Genomic DNA, 19572 nt, shown 5'->3' with positions numbered 1-19572 from the left:
AAATTTTTTTTACTGAAGATGTTAAGTACAATTAAACTTCCATTCTATGGACACACTAGCTTCAACATCAGAAAATATACCACTAAATACTTTCCAAGTATTATCCACAAATCTCATTTGGAATTATACACACAAACTTATGGACAAAAGACTCATATCTTAAAACAAAGGACCCAGTAACCAATGAAGTCATATCTATTATCTAAATACTTTCATTTCCTGATTGTATTATCACATATGAAGGTAGTAATCATAGGCACTTTAGAATTAGTGAGCACCTCAGTCGATCTTGCAGAACTGACAAACCTATACCAAAAGCCACCTCACTTTTCAATTAGGGAACAATGCCACCAATGCAGTCATAAATTACTTTCTTGTAACTTTCTATAATACATCATGGTAACAATAAATTAGATATCAGAACTTGAATCAATACAAATCAAATCAAACAACTTAAACCCGTGCTACATTGCAATGACATCTCTGACCCTCTGTATGCAATAAGATAACCCTGAGTTACAATAATTTCCCCACAACATTTTTATATCAATTGAATTCATTCCATAGAGGTAAATATCAATAAGTTGTTTTTATCAATCATTTGTATGAAATCTTAAGTGTATTTGTGACTTTGTTACCAGTCTCATAAATCATGTTCAAACATGGTAATGAATTTCAATTTACAAAAATGATAAGAAATTGAGTCAGTATTTAAGCAGATGCTATGCAGAGTGCACACACTTCAAACCCTTGAGAACTTGTAGTTGCTTTTTGCTATTTCGATATTCTACGAAATATTGGTGTACTTTACTCACCTTATAAGTGCAATTCTTTCAGATAAGTTTTTGAAAACTTTTAATCAACTTTTATTTATAATTTCCTATTCACATGGAGAGTAGATACCCTTCAAACCCTGGAGAAATTGTGGTTGCTTTGTGCTTGAATATTTTATCAAATTTGTAAGTGTAGTGTAAGTGTACTAATTCTATCATACTAATTCATTCAGACAAGTTTTAGAAATTTTTAAAAAACTTTTATTTATACTTTTAAAGTTCACTTTGCTGTGTAAAGATATTTTTGACAGACTTCTGTCAAACTTATGTACAAAATGTAGAGTTGAACGTAAAGAATAATTCATTGACCTGTTGTTCTTAGGCTTTAGCTTTGCTATTTATATGTATGATACACTAATGCATGGAACATCACTTGCTGGTAAAGGGGAAGAATGATTTGGAAATGTCTTCAGAGTAAAATCAGTGGTTGGTGAGAGGATAAGAGTGAAGCAAAGAGTAGCACTATTCCTGAACCAGGAGTTGTGGGAGTGTGTGATAGAGTGTAAGTAACTTCTAGATTGATGTGGGTAAAACTGAAAGGGGATGGTGAGAGATGGGTGATCATAGTACTTATGTACCAGGCCATGAGAGGAAAAATCATGAGAGGCAAGTGTTCCGGGAGCAGCTGACTGAGTGTGTAAGTAGTGTTGATGCAACAGACCAGGTATTAGTCATGGGTGATTAAAATGCAAAGGTAAGTAATGTGGCAGTTGAAAGTATAACTGGGAGCATAGGGCACTCATTCTTACAAATGGAAATTGTAAATAGCTCGTGGAGTTGTGAAATGAAAAAGAACTGGTGACTTGGAATACCTGGTTTAAAAAGAGGGATATACACAAGTATACATATGTGAGTAAGAGAGAGGGTCATCGGGCATTAATGGATCACATATTAATTGATAGGCATGTAACAGACAATTTTGGAGGGATGTCTGATCACTATGTTGTAGATGCAAGGGTGAAGATTTGTAGAGGTTTTTCAAAAAGAGGAAACAATATCAGGGAGAAGAGAGTGATGAGAGTAAGTGAGCTTGGAAAAGATGTGTGTGAAGAAGTACCAGGAGAGATTCAGTGCAGAATGGTAAAAGGTGAGAGTAACTGAAGCAAGTGGAATGGTTGAGGAATGGGAGGTATCTAGGGATGCAGTGCTGGCATATGCAAAAGATGCATGTGGAATGCGAAAGGTAGGGCGGGGCAAATTAGGAGGGATAGTGAATATTGAGATGAAGAGGCAAAGTTGCAAGTGAAAGAGAGAGAGGAATTTGGTTTGGTACTTACAGGGTAGGAGTCCAAATAATTTGGGGATGTTTAAGAGAAAGTGGCAGGAGGTCAAGAGGAAGGTGCAGGGGATGAAAAAGAGAGCAGATGAGAGTTGAGGAGTGCAAGTATCAGTAAACTTTAGGAAGAATAAGATGTTTTGAAAGGAGGCAAACAATGTGTAAAAGAAAAGGGAACATTGGTGAAGGGGGGAAAAAGGGGAAGTGATAACAGGTAGTGATGAAATGAGAAGATGGAGTGAGCATTTTGAAGGACTGTCTAATATGTTTGATGGTAGAATGGTAGATGTAGAGTGTTTTGGTCAGGATGGTTTGTGAAGTGAGAGTCACAAAGAGTGGTTTGGTGTAAAGAGAAGAGGCGGTGAAAGCTTAATGTAAGATGAAATATGGCCAGGCAGCTGGAGTGGATGGTACTGCAGTTAGTTTGAAAAAACCACTAGGGATTAAAATAATTGCAGGAGAATGTGACAGATTTTTAAAACAAGATAAAGAGATTGACTGGCTGAGTGAGGCAAATCATACTGTTGAAAAGCACAGACAACTTCACGGAATCATTGGACAGGATTGGCAACATCCCAGACCACTTCAAAAACACTTGAACTAAAGGTCACAGACTGGATTCAGTAAAGGTTAAATTGAAAACAAAAACAGAATGAATCTGAGAGTAAGTATATCTTAAGTTAGAGCTGCACAAGAACCCTGTTCTAGACAACGACAGCATATCAAGATGATACCTCGGATGGCCTGGTAGTCATTGCAACCCGCGTTCATCCATTATTCAAACCAACATACTTCTTAAACATGCTTTTCAGATAAATTAAAACTGTGCACTCCAATGTAGAGAAATATTAAGAGAGAGTTCATAAGTATTCAACAATATTAATGCCAAAATTCTGCGAGTTTTGTTTAAGAGGCGTAATGAAATCCAACACATTAGCAAAGAAAAAAGTAATACCAATGCTAGTACATATGTCATAACCACACTGAGGTATCAAAAAGAATGTGGTTTAGAGAGCAGAAGAGGGTGTGCTGAACTGGTTTGGACATATGGAGAGCATGAGCAAAGAAAGGTTGACGAAAAGGATCTATGTGTCAGAAGAGGAGGGAACAAGCAGAATGAGGAGATCAAACTGGAGATGGAGGTGATGGAGTGAAAAAGATTTTGAGTGATCAGGGCCTGAACCTGTGGGAGGGTGAGAGGCACACATGGGATAGAGTGAACTGGAACAATGTGGTATATTGGGATCGACGAGCTGTCAATGGACCAAACCAGAGCATGAAAAATATCTGGGATAACCAATCGAAAGTCCTGTGGAGCCGGGATGAGGATAAGGAGCTGTGGTTTTGGTGCTTTAGATATGACAGCTAGAGAATGGATGTAAGCAGATGTGGCTACCTTGCTGACCCCAGAAATGGTGATCAAGTATGAATATAAATATGAATATATATATGAGCCGAAGCGGGGGTAGCAATGCTGTTTGCTGTAGGGAAGGATGGCACCAGGAAAGTATGAATATGTACAAGTCTATATATGCATATGTCTGTGTATGTGTGTGTTCATGTATGTATATATGTTTATGTTGATATGTATATGTATGGGTGTTTATGTATATATATGTGTATATGAGTGGATGGTCCATTCTTCATCTGTTTCATGGTGCTACCTAGCTGATGTGGGAAACAGAGATTAAGTATAATGAAATACATATTATTATTACTATCATCATTATTATTATTATCATTATGATTATTATGATTATAATTATCATTATTATTAATAACATTATCATTATCATTATATACCCTCCACTTCATTGAGGTAGCACCAAGAAAACTGACAAGGAAAGGCCACATTCTTTCACACTCAGTCTCTAGCTATCATGTGTAATGCATCTAAACCACAGCTCCATATCCACATTCAGGCTAACCTAACCTAACCTAACCTAACCTAACCCTCCCATATAATTTACCAGGAATACTCAACAAACTTATTTATCATTTTTTATTATACTTTGTCGCTGTCTCCCGCATTTGCGAGGTAGCGCAAGGAAACAGACGAAAGAAATGGCCCAACCCCCCCCCATACACATGTATATACATACGTCCACACACGCAAATATACATACCTACACAGCTTTCCATAGCTTACCCCAGACGCTTCACATGCCTTGATTCAATCCACTGACAGCACGTCAACCCCGGTATACCACATCGCTCCAATTCACTCTATTCCTTGCCCTCCTTTCACCCTCCTGCATGTTCAGGCCCCGATCACACAAAATCTTTTTCACTCCATCTTTCCACCTCCAATTTGGTCTCCCTCTTCTCCTTGTTCCCTCCACCTCCGACACATATATCCTCTTGGTCAATCTTTCCTCACTCATCCTCTCCATGTGCCCAAACCACTTCAAAACACCCTCTTCTGCTCTCTCAACCACGCTCTTTTTATTTCCACACATCTCTCTTACCCTTACGTTACTCACTCGATCAAACCACCTCACACCACACATTGTCCTCAAACATCTCATTTCCTGCACATCCATCCTCCTGCGCACAACTCTATCCATAGCCCACGCCTCTTATATATATATATATATATATATATATATATATATATATATATATCTTTCTTTCATACTATTCGCCATTTCCCGCATTAGCAAGGTAGCGTTAAGAACAGAGGACTGGGCCTTTGAAGGAATATCCTCACATGGCCCCCTTCTCTGTTCCTTCTTTTGGAAAAAATATATATATATATATATATAGAGAGAGAGAGAGAGAGAGAGAGAGAGAGAGAGAGAGAGAGAGAGAGAGAGAGAGAGAGAGAGAGAGAGAGAGAGAGAGAGAGAGATGGATAGATAGATAGAGAGAGAGAGACTATTACATAGGTAAATGAACAAGTCCAAGTGAGTTGGTCTGGCCTTAACATTACACTAAAAATAATGTCCCATTCCTTTTTGAATGTCATATCTGGTCATCTTTATCATGGATACTAATAATCAATATCCATCAAGCATCATAATAAGATGATTATAAATGCCAGCACAATGAGAGGATATACGTGACAAAAACAGTTATTGTGGAAGTTTGGAGGGGGAGTCACTGTCATAGATTATTCAGGTTCTATTGCAGTCCCTCCCTCTCTGATATTCTGGTTGGGCTTCTTTTTAATACCAGTCTTTGCCCCAAGACATGTGTTTTATAACAAAGTACACTTAACATACCTGGAAATCTGGTTCACTTTCTTCCAAGTTACTCTGGATGAGCAGCTGAACCAGAAGGCTTGGGGAGGACTGTGAATAAATATCAAAGGAAAAATTTAGTAAACAATACTAAAGTTGTATCAAATAACAGACATTAGTGTGAATTTATGAAAGAGTGTGTGTATTTAACTATTTATGCACAAGGACAGGAAGGGTAAATCATACTAGAGAATTCTCATCTCATCACCTTTCTGTTATCATGCATCTTTTTTAGCATTCTATGGCTCCCTGCATTAAGTTTCTTTACTTTACTTTTTCTCTTCATCCACCACTTTATTGCTTTAAAAGTGGTTCTGATTTTTTTTCAAGCTTGTCCCCTAGGTGGCTAATTTCTACCCATCATCAGATGACTGGTCAACATCAATAGTGTCAAACTGAATCAGAAATTGAAAGTCTATATCATGTCAACTGTCTTCTCTCTTTCATGGAAAGTCCATAGCTGCTATCCTACCCCTATAACTGAGCTCCCTTATGTCAGATGTTTTCTAATAAATCAGTGTCTCCTCAAGTAGAGTGAGCTGCTTGCTGATGCAGTTTAATGAGGGTGTAATGGATGCAATAAATATTTTCCTCATGGCTAATAGATAATCTACCTCTTTTATGATTCTCCTAATATGGTGCTCTAGAGAAGGGTTGGGCTCTATGTTAACTCCTCACTCCCGTTTTTATATACATACCTGTAATTTGTTTTCTGCTTATTGATAATCAAGGCATACTCCAATCCCAGTTCTATCTTCATCTATTAGCATTTTACTAGAATGAATTTCATCAATCATGAATCTGACCAAAACCAGTCTGTCTTGGTATCTTTGCTGGCATACTTCTCTCATGATTCTAGAATCATATGTAAATATATTCAGTGATGATTCAGATCTTTCTATCAAGTTATACACATTGATTAAGAATGACAGCATCCCCAGAACCAAACCTTGTGGGGTAACACTCAGTTTGAAAAAACATCTCTTACAGCATCACCTGTTCCCTTTATGCTTGACATGATATTTTAGTTTTTCAGATAACCTCCAGCGAAGATGGTCAAATGCCTTCTGGCAATCAAAAAACATATTTCATCCATCCTCATCTCTTTCTTTCCTGGGGTACATCTTACTCCATCATGCAATCCACTAAATTTGCAATACACGGCTTCTTCCTACAGGATGGGCAAGGCAGGAAGGGAGGCAAGTGACTCCCAAAAAACAGGCAGACTGTGTTGTTTTTGCAAATCATTTCCTCAGATTTAGGCTTAAAACAAAAACAGATCTATCCCAAAATTAGACTTAACAAACTCATCAATTTGAGCTCACCTCCTGGCAAATTGCCAACTGTCTTAATCTTATGTGAAGTGGGTAATTGGAGTTTAAGGGCAAGTTAAATGGTGGTTTTCTTCATGCTGTTAGTAATCAGAAAATGCAAACTGTGACATTTTCTCTTCACTCTGTATTTCAATTTTCTTCCCACTCTTGGCATTCACAGATACTGTGGTCTTTTCGGATTCATTCTGGTCCACATCCGAGGGCCAGTAGACTCTCCCTGGAATCATTTCAGCCCTCAGCATAGCAGCCAAGGGGAAAAGGTACTTAACTTTCTAAGTGTCTGATACTAACTTTATCATTTGTTATTATGGAAGTATTTTTTCAGCTGTTTGATTTCAACTCAGTCTCCTGCTACTGTAATTCCTCTCATTATCCTGTTACTTATGATTTTGAAGAACCACCCAATATCTATTTCTTTATATCAACCTCTTTTAGAGAAGGAACATCTACAGTGAGAGGAAGCTAGTGTTCAGCAGGATGAGGCATAAGCATATGAGCCTAAATCCTTTAAGAAGGATAAAAAATTTACCTGATCTTAAGTTACAAAAGAAAATGCCTCAATTTGGGTGAAAAGATACCTGGATGTTCTGGCTCCGATGGAAACACAGCTCAATAGTAAAGGGGATGATTGGCTTGGTAATGTCTTAGGAATAAAGTCAGGGGTTGGTGAGAGGATAAGAGCTAAGGAAGGAGTAGCACTTCTCCCGAAGCAGAAGTTGTGGAAGTGTGTGAAAAAAAATAATTCTAGACTGATGTGGGTAAAAATGAAAGTGACTGATAAAAGATGGGTGATTATTAGTGCTTATGCACCTGGCCATGAGAAGAAAAATCATGGGAGCAGCTGAGCTAGTGTGTCAGTAGTTTTGATGCAAGAAACCTTGTATTAGTGATGGGTGAGTAAAATGCAAAGGTGAGTACTGTGGCAATTGAGGGATTAATTGGGGGCATGGAGGATTCTGCATTATGGATGGAAATGGTGAAGAGCTCCTGGAGTTGTTCGCTGAAAAAGGAATAGTGATTTGGAGTATCTGGTTTGAAAAGAGGGACATATACAAGTATATGTATCTGAGTAGGAAAGATGATCAGCAGCCATTTTTGGATTACATATTAATTGAAAGTTATGTAAGAGAGAGTCATTTAGATGTAAATGTTCAGAAGGGGTAGCTGGTGGGATGTCTGATCACTAACTTGTGGAGGCGAGGGTGAAGAACTGTAGAGGTTTTTGGAAAAGAGGAATCAATATCAGTGAGATGAAAGTAGTATGAGTAAGTGAGCTTGGGTAAAGAGACTCATGTGAAGAAATATATTGAGAGATTGAGTGCAGGAAGGCAAAAGGTGGGAGTAAATGAAGCAAGGGGAATGAGTGAAGAATAGGAGGTATTTAGGAAGCAGTACTGGCAGATATGGCATGTGAAACATGCTAAAGGTGAGAGCTGGACTATTTGAAAGGTTAGTGAGTGGTAAAATGAAGAAGACGAGTTGCTAGTGAAAGAGAGAAAAGAATTTGGACAGGACTTAGGGAGAAGGGGTGCAAAAGATTGGAGGATGTATAAGAGAAAGCAGTAAGAGATCAAGAGGATGGTGCAGGGGTTGAACAGGAGGGCAATTGAGAACTGGGTTGAGTGTGCCAGTAAACTTTAGGAAAAAAATTTGGAAGAAAGTTTATAATGTGTGAAAAACAGGAGAACAAATACGAACGTTGGTGAAGAGGGCAAAAGGGGAAGATGGAGCATGTAGTGATGAAATGAGGAGGAGAGAGTATTTTGAAGAACTGTTGAATGTGTTTGATAATAGGGTTGCTGATGGAGGGTGTTTGGGTTGGAGTGGTATGCAAAGTGAGAATATCATGGAGAGTAGCTTGGTGAAGAAAGAACAGGTGGTAAAAGCATCTTAAGAAGAAATGTGGCGAGGCATCTGGGGTGGATGTTATTGCTTTTGAATTTCTTAATAAAGGGGGCGATTGTGATGTTGATTGGTTAGTTAGTGGAGACCTGGGAGAGGAGTCAATTGTTATTAGCTGATGATATGGAGCTGGTGATAGCTTTGAGTGAGAAACTCAGATGTTAGTATCTGAGTTTGGACAAGTGTGTAAAAGGAGTAAGTTGACAGTAAATGTGAATAAAATCAAGGTTTTTAGGTTTAGCAGTGAAAAGAGATAGGTTATCTGGAGTATGAGTTTGAATAGAGAAAATTTTGAGGAAGTGATGTGCTTAGGATACCTGGAAGTGGATACAGCAGTGAATGGAACCATGGGAGTGGAAGTGAGCCATAGTTTGGGTGAGGAGACAAAGGTCTTGAGTGCAATGGGGAATGTGAGGAAAAAGAGGTAATGGTCTTTACAGGCAAAGATGGATATGTTTGATGGTACAGTAGTCCTGTTGGTGTTGTCTGGATGTGAGGAATGGGCCTTCCATATGCATATATTTCTGATGCCAGTTCCTTCTGGGAACTCCCATCAAGTGGGTGACCATGGCAAAAGAGTCTCCACTTATCCTTGTCCTTACATGCCTACCTTACATGCACTATTCCATGCATTCTTCTGCCATTTCTCTCCCTCCAGTATTCTTTCACTCTACTTCCTCATTTCACATGCGGTCTTCCTCTCACACCAACCCTTCAACTGCACAATTACAAATGCTCTTTGTAAACTCCAAGCTGTGCATTCTTTCCACATGCCCAAACCACCTCAAAGTATTAGGTTTCAACCCACTCTATCACTCCACAATTCATTCCCTTTGAGTTCCCTGTCATACCAAATCTCTCATACATCATACTCCTCTCAAATAGCTCATTTTCATAGCCTGGACTCTTGACTTTTGTGACTCATTAGATGTCTGTGTTTTGGCTGCATAGGTTAGAGTTGGGAGGAATATGCAGTCCCTTAATGCTCTCTTCACTTCCATAGATACACTACTATGCTTAAATATTCTACTTCAATATTCTATCAATGGACCCTCCTATCCTGTACTGCTCTCTTCCTTATCTCTCATTTCATACCAACAAACTTATTCAAGACAACTCCTAAACACTTACATTCTCTAACTTTTTGCCATTTTCCCTCCATATCCAAGACACAGGTTAGTGTACTTTCTTTTTTCACTCTATATGGTAGTGCAAAATCTATACTTTCACTCTGTTGCCTTTCAGACACCATTACTTTTCTTTTACTTGCATCTATCTTCAATCACCTATGCATGCAAACATCATAAAACACAACCTTCTGTAGCCCCTTTCACTCTCAGCAAACAACGCAGTATCATCCACAAATTGGCTTGCCACCAGCCACCAGGATATCTGAAGCATCCAGGGTAAACCACGGAAAGTTTTGTGGGGCCTGGATGTGGAAAGGGAGCTGTGATTTTGGTGCATTATAAATGACAGCTAAAGACTGAGTGAGAACAAATGTGGCCTTTGTTATCTTTTCCTAGAGCTACCTCATGCACACACAGGGGGAGGGGGGGGTGCTATTTCATGTGTGGCGGGGTGGCGACGGGAATGGATGAAGGCAGCAAGTATGAATATGTATACGTGTATATATGTATATGAGGAATGGCCAAACCCACCCACATACACACCCACACACACACATATACATACATACATACATATACATTTCAATGTATACATACATATACATACACAGACACATACATATATACACAAGTACATATCTATACTTGCTGCCTCTATCCATTCCCGTCGCCATCCTGCCACACATGAAATAACATCCCCCCAAGGCAAGGTAGTGCCAGGAAAAAACAAAATAGACGACATTCGTTCACACTCAGTCTCTAACTGTCATGTGTAATGCACCGAAACCACAGCTCCCTTTCCACATTCAGGCCCCACAGACCTTTCTAAGGTTTACTCCAGATGCTTCACATGCCCTAGTTCAATCCACTGACAGTATGTCGACCCCGGTATGCCACATCATTCCAATTCACTCTATTCCTTGCAAGCCTTTCACCCCCCTACATGTTCAGGCCCCAATCACTCAAAATCTTTTTCACCACATCCTTCTACCTCCAATTTGGTCTCCTGCTTCTCCTTCCCTCCACCTCTGACACATATATCCTCTTTGTCAATCTTTTCTTCCTCTTTGTCAATCTTTTCTCACTCATTTTCTCCATGTGTCCAAACCATTTCAACACACTCTCTTCTGCTCTCTCAACCACACTCTTTTTATTACCACACATCTCTCTTACCCTTTCATTGCTTATTTGATCAAACCACCTCAAACCACATATTGCCATCAAGTATTTCATTTCCAACACATCCATCCCCCCTCTGCAAAACTCTATCTATAGCCCATGCTTAACAACCAAAAAGCATTGTTGGAACTACTGTTCTTTCAAGCATACCCAATTTTGCTCTTTGAGATAATGCTATCTCTTTCCACTCATTCTTTGTCACTCCCAGAATCTTTACCCTTTCTCCCACCTTATAACTCACTTCTGATTTCATGGTTCTATTCACTGCCAAGTAAAAGTCCACTCCCAGATATCTAAAACGCTTCCCTTCCTCTAAATTTTCTCCATTCAAACTTAAATTACAACCCACTTTGTCTGTCAACCCTGATGAACCTAAGAACCTTGCTTTCATTCACATTTACCTTCAACTTTCTCCTTTCACACACTCTTCCAAACTCAGTCACCAAATTCTGCAGTTCCTCACTCAAATCAGCCACCAGAGCTGTATCTTTGGTGAATAACTGACCCATTTCCCAGGCCCTCTCATCCCCAATAGACTGCATACTCGTCCCTCTTTCCAACTCTTGCATATACCTCCTTCACCACCCCATCCAAACACAAATTAAGAAATAAAAATATATCTCAGTAAATAAAAACTATGATTTAAACACTTACTTGCACTGTAGCTTTGATAAAACTGTCATCATGGAAAATTTTTATTTGCTTCTCAGTGAGACTCCACAAGGCTTCATGCTGAACCTCATATGACCCATCAAACCATCTAAGCTGTAGAGAAAATGTTTAAGTTTCTGTACATTCTGACACACCTAGAACACTTTCATAAATTCAAAGGAAAGTTTTGAAGAATATATGGCAATACAATTATGGGCAAAGCTTTATATAAGGAGATACAGAAATAAGTGTTTTCCTTGAAGAAATGAGAAAATTAGCGTAAAATATAAAAACACTAAAGAGAAGAAAATGAAGATAGATTGGCAAAAATACATGAAAATCTGCACATGATCTGAAGCATCATCAACTGTGACAGTTGAGAATGACAAGATCTGAAGTGTCATTATTAACTGATACATTTGAGGATGGCAAGATCTGAGGTATCATTATCAAATGCTACATTTAAGAATGATAAGATCTGAAGATCATTATCAATTAATACAGTTGAGTATGGCAAAATATGAAGCATCAGTATCAAATGCTACACTTGAGGAATGCAAGATCTGGAGCATCATTATCAATTGCTACAGTTGAGAATGGCAAGAAGATCTGAATTATCAATATCAGCTGCAACAATTAAGATTGGCAAGATCTCAAGCATCATCATCAACTGCTACACTTGAGAATGGTAATATCTGAAGTATCACTATTAACTGTAATGATAATAAGAGTTGTTCTATTATCAACATCAACATTAGACTGGGGATGAAACTCTAATCAAAATTAATAACATTTCCATTTACATCCAGCCTGACTGGAAATGAAAAAGAATGAATGTCAACAATATATATGGGACAGACTTTAACCATTTTTTATACTAACATTAGTTTTACCAGAAAAATGTTCCCATTCAAGGTCAGAAGAAGTGAGATGAAAGAACCCAGCAAGGTGGGTCTCGTAGCCAGCAAATACTTCCACAGAGGTATTAAATGGTTGCGAGCGGTTGTAGTCTGCCTCCAGATGGAAGCCTGCTGCTGCTCCTCCCACAGTGCTGCTCACCTACAGGTTTTGAGTCTCTTAATATATGTTTTGTGATGTTTTTAGCTCCTGATTCAAATTAATATCCTGGTTCTAGTAATATACAAATATGAATGTGATATATCATGTCTGCTACTCTTGATCTTAAACTACCAAAATACCATACTTTCATGCTTACTAAGTACCTCTCAACATACATATATAATGTTATGCACTATGGTTACAGATGTGTCACACTTTACCAAATATTTTCAGTGCATTTCTTTTTTTACTACTGCTTTTTCTTCTCCCTGTCTTACAGCTCTTTTGAAAGATTCTATGCTGATAAGAAACTATGCTGAGTATTTCTTGTCTTCTAACTTCTTTTCTGAGTCACTTATAAAATGTCTCCCTTATATGAATCTGCATATCTGCTGAAGCTCATAGTATGATCAGAAAACTCTATCTCCTTTTATTTCTGTCACTTATATTTTAAAAAACCTGTCATCCACAAAAGATATATAAAAAAAGTAAGTTAAACTTCCATATCACATGTAGAAACAGTATCAATAAAACTATTCATGTTTAGAAAATGAGTTTTGAACTTGTGTAAAATTATTTCTTTCTAATTAAAAAATCAGTGAGCATAGGGAAAGAGGATACCTCATCATCTGCCCAAAAAGGTGCTATCACTTTGTTTGAGACACTACTTGCCATTGTCCCCTTGTCATGCCATGAAACTGAGCTGCAAACCAACCACACAAGTGCCTTAACTCGTATACCTGAAGAACTTCCAAGCACATTGCTGAATGTAAAATAGAGCAATAAAGGAAGGCTAGCATACTGTTCTCCCCAGAAACTTAAGAAACCCAGAAAATTTGATCAAGATCAGTATCTTAGACATATTCTTTATTCCTATTCATTTTCCAAGTTCTATTACTCTATGCATAAACATAAAAAGAAAAAATGGTGAAAAAAATATGATGTACTAGTGTGATAGCTGAGGCCAAATATACATGATGCATAGCAAGTGAGACTTTTTTGAGTGCATTCTTTAGGTTAAATTAGAAAAAATCTGGCTACATCCAGGTCTGAAGCATTCTGTACTTTTCCTGTACACAAGTGTTATGCATTAAAAAGTCATCCCAAGAAGAACTGGAAGACACACAAGTCTATCTATCTATTCTGTATCTCTGATGCCTGTTCCCTCTAGGAACTCCCATCCATGGTGTAGCCACAGCAAAAAAGTTTCCATTTATCCCTATCCTTACATTCCACATACTCTTCCATTAATTCTCTCACTCCAATACTCTTCTAGTCTATTTCACCATGTCACAGGTGGTCTTCCTCTAACATCAACCCCTTTAATCATACTATCATGCATTCTCCTTGTAAAGTCCCCATTTTGCACTCCTTCCACAAGCCCAAATCACCTCAAAGTATTACCTTTCATCCGCTTGACCACTCCATAATTCATTCCCTTTACATCCCCGGCCATACCAAATCTTTCATACAGCACTCATTTCTTTCTTCATTCGATTTAGTCATACCACATGCTCCTCTCAAATAGCTCATTTTCACAGCCTGGATTCTTGACCTCTGTCACTCATTCCATGTCCATGTTTGAGCTGCATGTTAGGGTCAGGAGGACTATGCTGTCCCTTAATCCTTTCTTCCCTTCCATACTTACACCTCTATCCTTCATCATTCTATAAAGGGTCCCAATGACTTTCCAAACACTGAACTGCTCTTCCTTATTTCTCCTGTGTCACCAAACTTACCCAAATACCTAAGTACTTAAATTCTCTCACCTTTTCCAGTCTTTCTTTTCCCATATCTATAGTACAGTTTAGTAAACACATTTTTTTACTCTTTAGGGCTCTGCAAAATTAATACTTTCAGTCTGTTTCCTCACAAACACCATTACTTCACATTTACTTGCATTTACCCTCAATTGGCTAAGCTTATATCATACAACACACTTACAACCTTCAGCAACTTCTCTTCATTCTCAGCACACAACACAGTTTCAACCAAATACAAGCTTGTCACTAGCCACCATACCTCACTACCACACTCCATCTGTGCATCCCCTTTCCTTAGTTTTGCTTTCATCTCTCTTATCACTTCTCCAATATATATGCTAAAAAGCCACAGTAATATTACACAGGCCTATTTCACACACATTTGTATACCAAAACTTTCATTCAAATCCCCATCTACTCTTACACATTCATTTGCTATCTACAGGTTTTCACACTATCCAGCACTTGTCCCCTTACCCCATAAGCCCTTAACACATCCCATAAAGAATCCCATTTGACTCTGTCATATGCTTTCCCAAGATCTATAAAAGCTGCCTACAACTTCTTATCTTTTGCTAGGTACTTATCCGCAGCTGTTCTCACCACAAAAACCTGATCCGCACATCCCCTCACTCCTCATTTATTCTGCATTCAGTCACTTCCATCTATCAATCAACACTCTCGCATACAATTTTCCAGATATCCTTAAAAGACTTATTCCCCTATAATTGCTACACAAGAGTCAAGTTCTCTAAACTCTGATGATAGCACAGGGAAAGTATGAACGCCCCAACTTGTTGACATTGAACAATAAAAAGGGGTAGACAGATTAGCTAAACTTCTGACTGAGCCAGAACAGATATTGATAAAGACATCCCTAAAGTAGCCATATATGTCACCAAATGAGAAAGATGAAATTGGAAGCCTACTTGCTTTACAAAAATCATGCATTAAGCTGTGCACCTATCAGTAAGCTTGGTATACCTGCTAGACTCACTGTTGAGGAGAGCATAATGTGGCTTTCCTCTGCACTGGCTGACACTATACAGAGATACTAACTCTACTGTCACTGAAAGAGGTAAATCTTACAGCTGTGTAAGAATCACTTCCCACCACAGCACTAGATGACTTGCATTTCTGCTATGGGAAACAATACTGCATCATGATAAATTAGCTCACTAATACTTTATTTCTCTATTTCAAAATGATAAATACACTTACTATAACTTGAGTTCTATCAGGTTCACTCAGGTCAATGTTGTATCCAGCCTGAATGATAAAGTCATTGAACTGCAAGTGGAGTCCAGCGAGCAGGTGAAGTGGATTGTACTGTAGCAGGTAAGTTATCGACATCTTGGACTGCATCAGTGATCCAAGGATGACTTCAGCCTCTGCTTGGAAAGCATCATCTGATACCTGAATAAATGTCACTCTGGTTCATTTCAGTTTTGACTGGTCAGTGTTTCAGTGTAGAGGAGGAAGCATGATTAGTTTCTTTAACTTAGAAGACATCACAGGACTGGTACCGAGCTTTCGATACAGTATATTCCATGGGTCAAACAGAAATACAGAGCATAAAAAAACACAAATCTGTTGAAATCTATCTATCTATTATCATTACTTTGCCACCAGTCACATGATATGAATCAGATGATGCATACAACTTTTTCTTTTGTATGATGGTAATATCCAGACCATGAGTTGTGCATGTTCTCTTTCTTTTGTACGATGGTAATATCCAGACAATGAGTTATGCATGTTCTCTGAAGAGTATTTTTTCAATTAAAATGCTTCTTCAAAGAAGGAAAATTACTGGAAATGTGTCCTATATCCTCAGAAGCTATAGGTTTTTACCATTTAATGACCTATCATGACCATCTTTTAAGGTTTTATGTATTAAAAAAAAAGATCCCATAAGTCATATATACCTGTAAAGTGGTCAAGCACCAAAGAAAAGCTGCATAATTCAAGAATGGAATAAACTCCAGCAGCACATAACCTATTTCCTTATGTACTAACAATCTTTTCATTGAAAGTAAGTGATATCTAAGACATTCATCCAGCTTTGCATATAAATTCCATGTAAAATGAATCAATCTATTATCATTAACTCTATTCCCATTTCTATGGGGTGTATCAACTCCATGCAGGCATGCACCTTTTGTAGGAATCATTAGCACAGAACTAGATTTTCCAACCCTCTCTCTGCAGGCTGGTTATGGGCAGGGATGCCAATTTTCCTGGAGCTGACTTGCTGTCCTGTAATGGCACTTTGATCCTGTCAAAACTGACCACAAAATAAAGGCATTTACGTCCATTCATATATCCAAATGTCATAACTGAAAGCAGTTTTGTGATTAAATCTAATGAGTATCAAAGAAAACAAAGAACAGCTTGCAGAAAGATTTTGGTATTTGTTAATTATACTGACCTTGTATATGAGCTGGCCAAGATAGTTCACATCTAACTGTGCACTGACAAGTGTAACTGTCACTTCAAAATCTTTCTTTTCTCCCCCGTCAATATTCTTCGCCAACAAGTGAGAGCTCACCTAAGCAAAATACAAAACTCATTAAGAATAAACATAAATGATCCTGACACATAAATGCTATTTCCTTCTGCAGTCTTTCTTTTATTAATTTACTACTCACAACACCAGTAAGAACTGACTCCATTTGAGATGGGTCACCTCTTAACTCTAAATCATGGAGAATTCAACTTATTCATACCATTACACACAAATGAGACAGGAGAACTGTACATTTCTGGACTGTCAAAAGGCATTTCACACTGTACCACACAGAAGGCTGGTAAAGAAGCTGAATTTTCAGGAAGGTAAATGGGAAAGACTTCTTCAGTAGAGAAAATACACTTAACAGAAGGGAACAAAGGACACATAATAATCAGAGGAACCTTTCTCAAATGGGTTGAAAGGGAATAAAGAACAAATGTCATAGGAACCTTTTCAAAATAGATTGAGTCACCATCAGTGTGCTTAAGGTTCTGTATTGAACTGTATGTATATTACTAGCCAGAACTAGACCCTACCTAAATATGCATACGGATGATGCTAAGGGCATGGTAGATGTAAGGAATAGAGAAGTTTACATCAACATACAAAGAAACCTTGTCAAGTTCCAGAGCTGGCCTGACACATGGTTGATGAAACTCAAGCCAGTGTAATGCAAAGTAATGAAAATGGAACATAGTGACGATGGTCTTAATACAATTATAATTTTGCAAGAAACAAAGTATTGAAATCTGTGTGGGATAGGGACTTCCGGGTCAACACTGTACCTAACTTTTCACCAGAATACTACACCAATCAAACTGTTACAGACATAAGCAGTTTGCTGGCAAATATCTATGTCGTACTTCTGAGCTGGAACCTCCCTTGCATTTAAGTTTTTAAAAATAGGAACAGATGAAGGAGCCAAGCAGGGAGTGCTCATCCTCCTCAAAGGCTCAGGCTTGGGTATCTAAATGTGTGTGGGTGTAACCAATATGAGAAGAGAGGAGAGATGGACAGTATATCTGAAAAAAGAAACCTGGAATGTTTTGGCTCTAAGCGATAACAAAACTCAAGCATAAATTGGAAGAAAGGTTTGGAAATGTCTTACATGTAAAACTGGGAGTTGGTGTGAGGAAAAGAGCTAAGCAAGGGTAGCACTAATCCTGAACCAGAAGTTGGGGGAGAGTGCAAAAGACTGTAAGCAAGTAAATTTTAAATTGATGTGGATGAAACTAAAAGTGAATGGCGAGCGACGGATGATAATTAGCACTTACGCACCTGGCCATGAGAAGAAACATCATGAGAGGCAAGTGTTTTGGGAGAAGCTGAGCGAATGTATCAGCAGTTTTGATGAAAGAGACCAGTTATTAGTAATGGATGATTTAAATGCGAAGGTAAGTAATGTGGCAGTTGAGAGTATAACCAGGGTACATTGGGTATTCAGCTGAAGAGCTTGTGGAGTTGTGAGCTGAAAAAGGATGGTGATTGGGAATAGCTAGATTAAAAAGAAGGATATACACAAGTATACATATGTGAGTAGGAGAGATTATAGCATTATTTGATTACATATTAATTGATTTTTTTTTTTTTTTTTTTTTTTTTTTTTTTATACTTTGTCGCTGTCTCCCGCGTTTGCGAGGTAGCGCAAGGAAACAGACGAAAGAAATGGCCCAACCCCCCCCATACACATGTACATACACACGTCCACACACGCAAATATACATACCTACACCGCTTTCCATGGTTTACCCCAGACGCTTCACATGCCTTGGTTCAATCCACTGACAGCACGTCAACCCCTGTATACCACATCGCTCCAATTCACTCTATTCCTTGCCCTCCTTTCACCCTCCTGCATGTTCAGGCCCCGATCACACAAAATCTTTTTCACTCCATCTTTCCACCTCCAATTTGGTCTCCCTCTTCTCCTCGTTCCCTCCACCTCCGACACATATATCCTCTTGGTCAATCTTTCCTCACTCATTCTCTCCATGTGCCCAAACCATTTCAAAACACCCTCTTCTGCTCTCTCAACCACGCTCTTTTTATTTCCACACATCTCTCTTACCCTTACGTTACTTACTCGATCAAACCACCTCACACCACACATTGTCCTCAAACATCTCATTTCCAGCACATCCATCCTCCTGCGCACAACTCTATCCATAGCCCACGCCTCGCAACCATACAGCATTGTTGGAACCACTATTCCTTCAAACATACCCATTTTTGCTTTCCGAGATAATGTTCTCGACTTCCACACATTTTTCAAGGCTCCCAAAATTTTCGCCCCCTCCCCCACCCTATGATCCACTTCCGCTTCCATGGTTCCATCCGCTGACAGATCCACTCCCAGATATCTAAAACACTTCACTTCCTCCAGTTTTTCTCCATTCAAACTCACCTCCCAATTGACTTGACCCTCAACCCTACTGTACCTAATAACCTTGCTCTTATTCACATTTACTCTTAACTTTCTTCTTCCACACACTTTACCAAACTCAGTCACCAGCTTCTGCAGTTTCTCACATGAATCAGCCACCAGCGCTGTATCATCAGCGAACAACAACTGACTCACTTCCCAAGCTCTCTCATCCCCCACAGACTTCATACTTGCCCCTCTTTCCAGGACTCTTGCATTTACCTCCCTAACAACCCCATCCATAAACAAATTAAACAACCATGGAGACA

The 19572-nt window shown here is 38.7% G+C and overlaps 1 protein-coding gene across 1 annotated transcript in view; it reads right to left on the bottom strand.

The window, feature by feature from the left end:
• LOC139761481 (uncharacterized) overlaps nt 1–19572 on the bottom strand; it is a 248581-nt gene that overhangs the window by 130721 nt on the left and 98288 nt on the right. The window contains exons 19-23 of the mRNA XM_071685735.1: nt 16801–16920; nt 15591–15785; nt 12430–12606; nt 11551–11661; nt 5334–5402 (exon numbers count right to left, since the gene is read on the bottom strand). Of these exons, the coding sequence (XP_071541836.1) occupies nt 5334–5402; nt 11551–11661; nt 12430–12606; nt 15591–15785; nt 16801–16920 (672 nt within the window). The remainder of the gene's footprint in view (nt 1–5333; nt 5403–11550; nt 11662–12429; nt 12607–15590; nt 15786–16800; nt 16921–19572) is intronic.

The sequence above is a fragment of the Panulirus ornatus genome, chromosome 40 (genome assembly GCF_036320965.1).
Source record: "Panulirus ornatus isolate Po-2019 chromosome 40, ASM3632096v1, whole genome shotgun sequence".
In the NCBI taxonomy this organism is placed as follows: Eukaryota; Metazoa; Arthropoda; class Malacostraca; order Decapoda; family Palinuridae; genus Panulirus; species Panulirus ornatus.
This window is presented reverse-complemented; position numbering and strand designations above follow the sequence as displayed.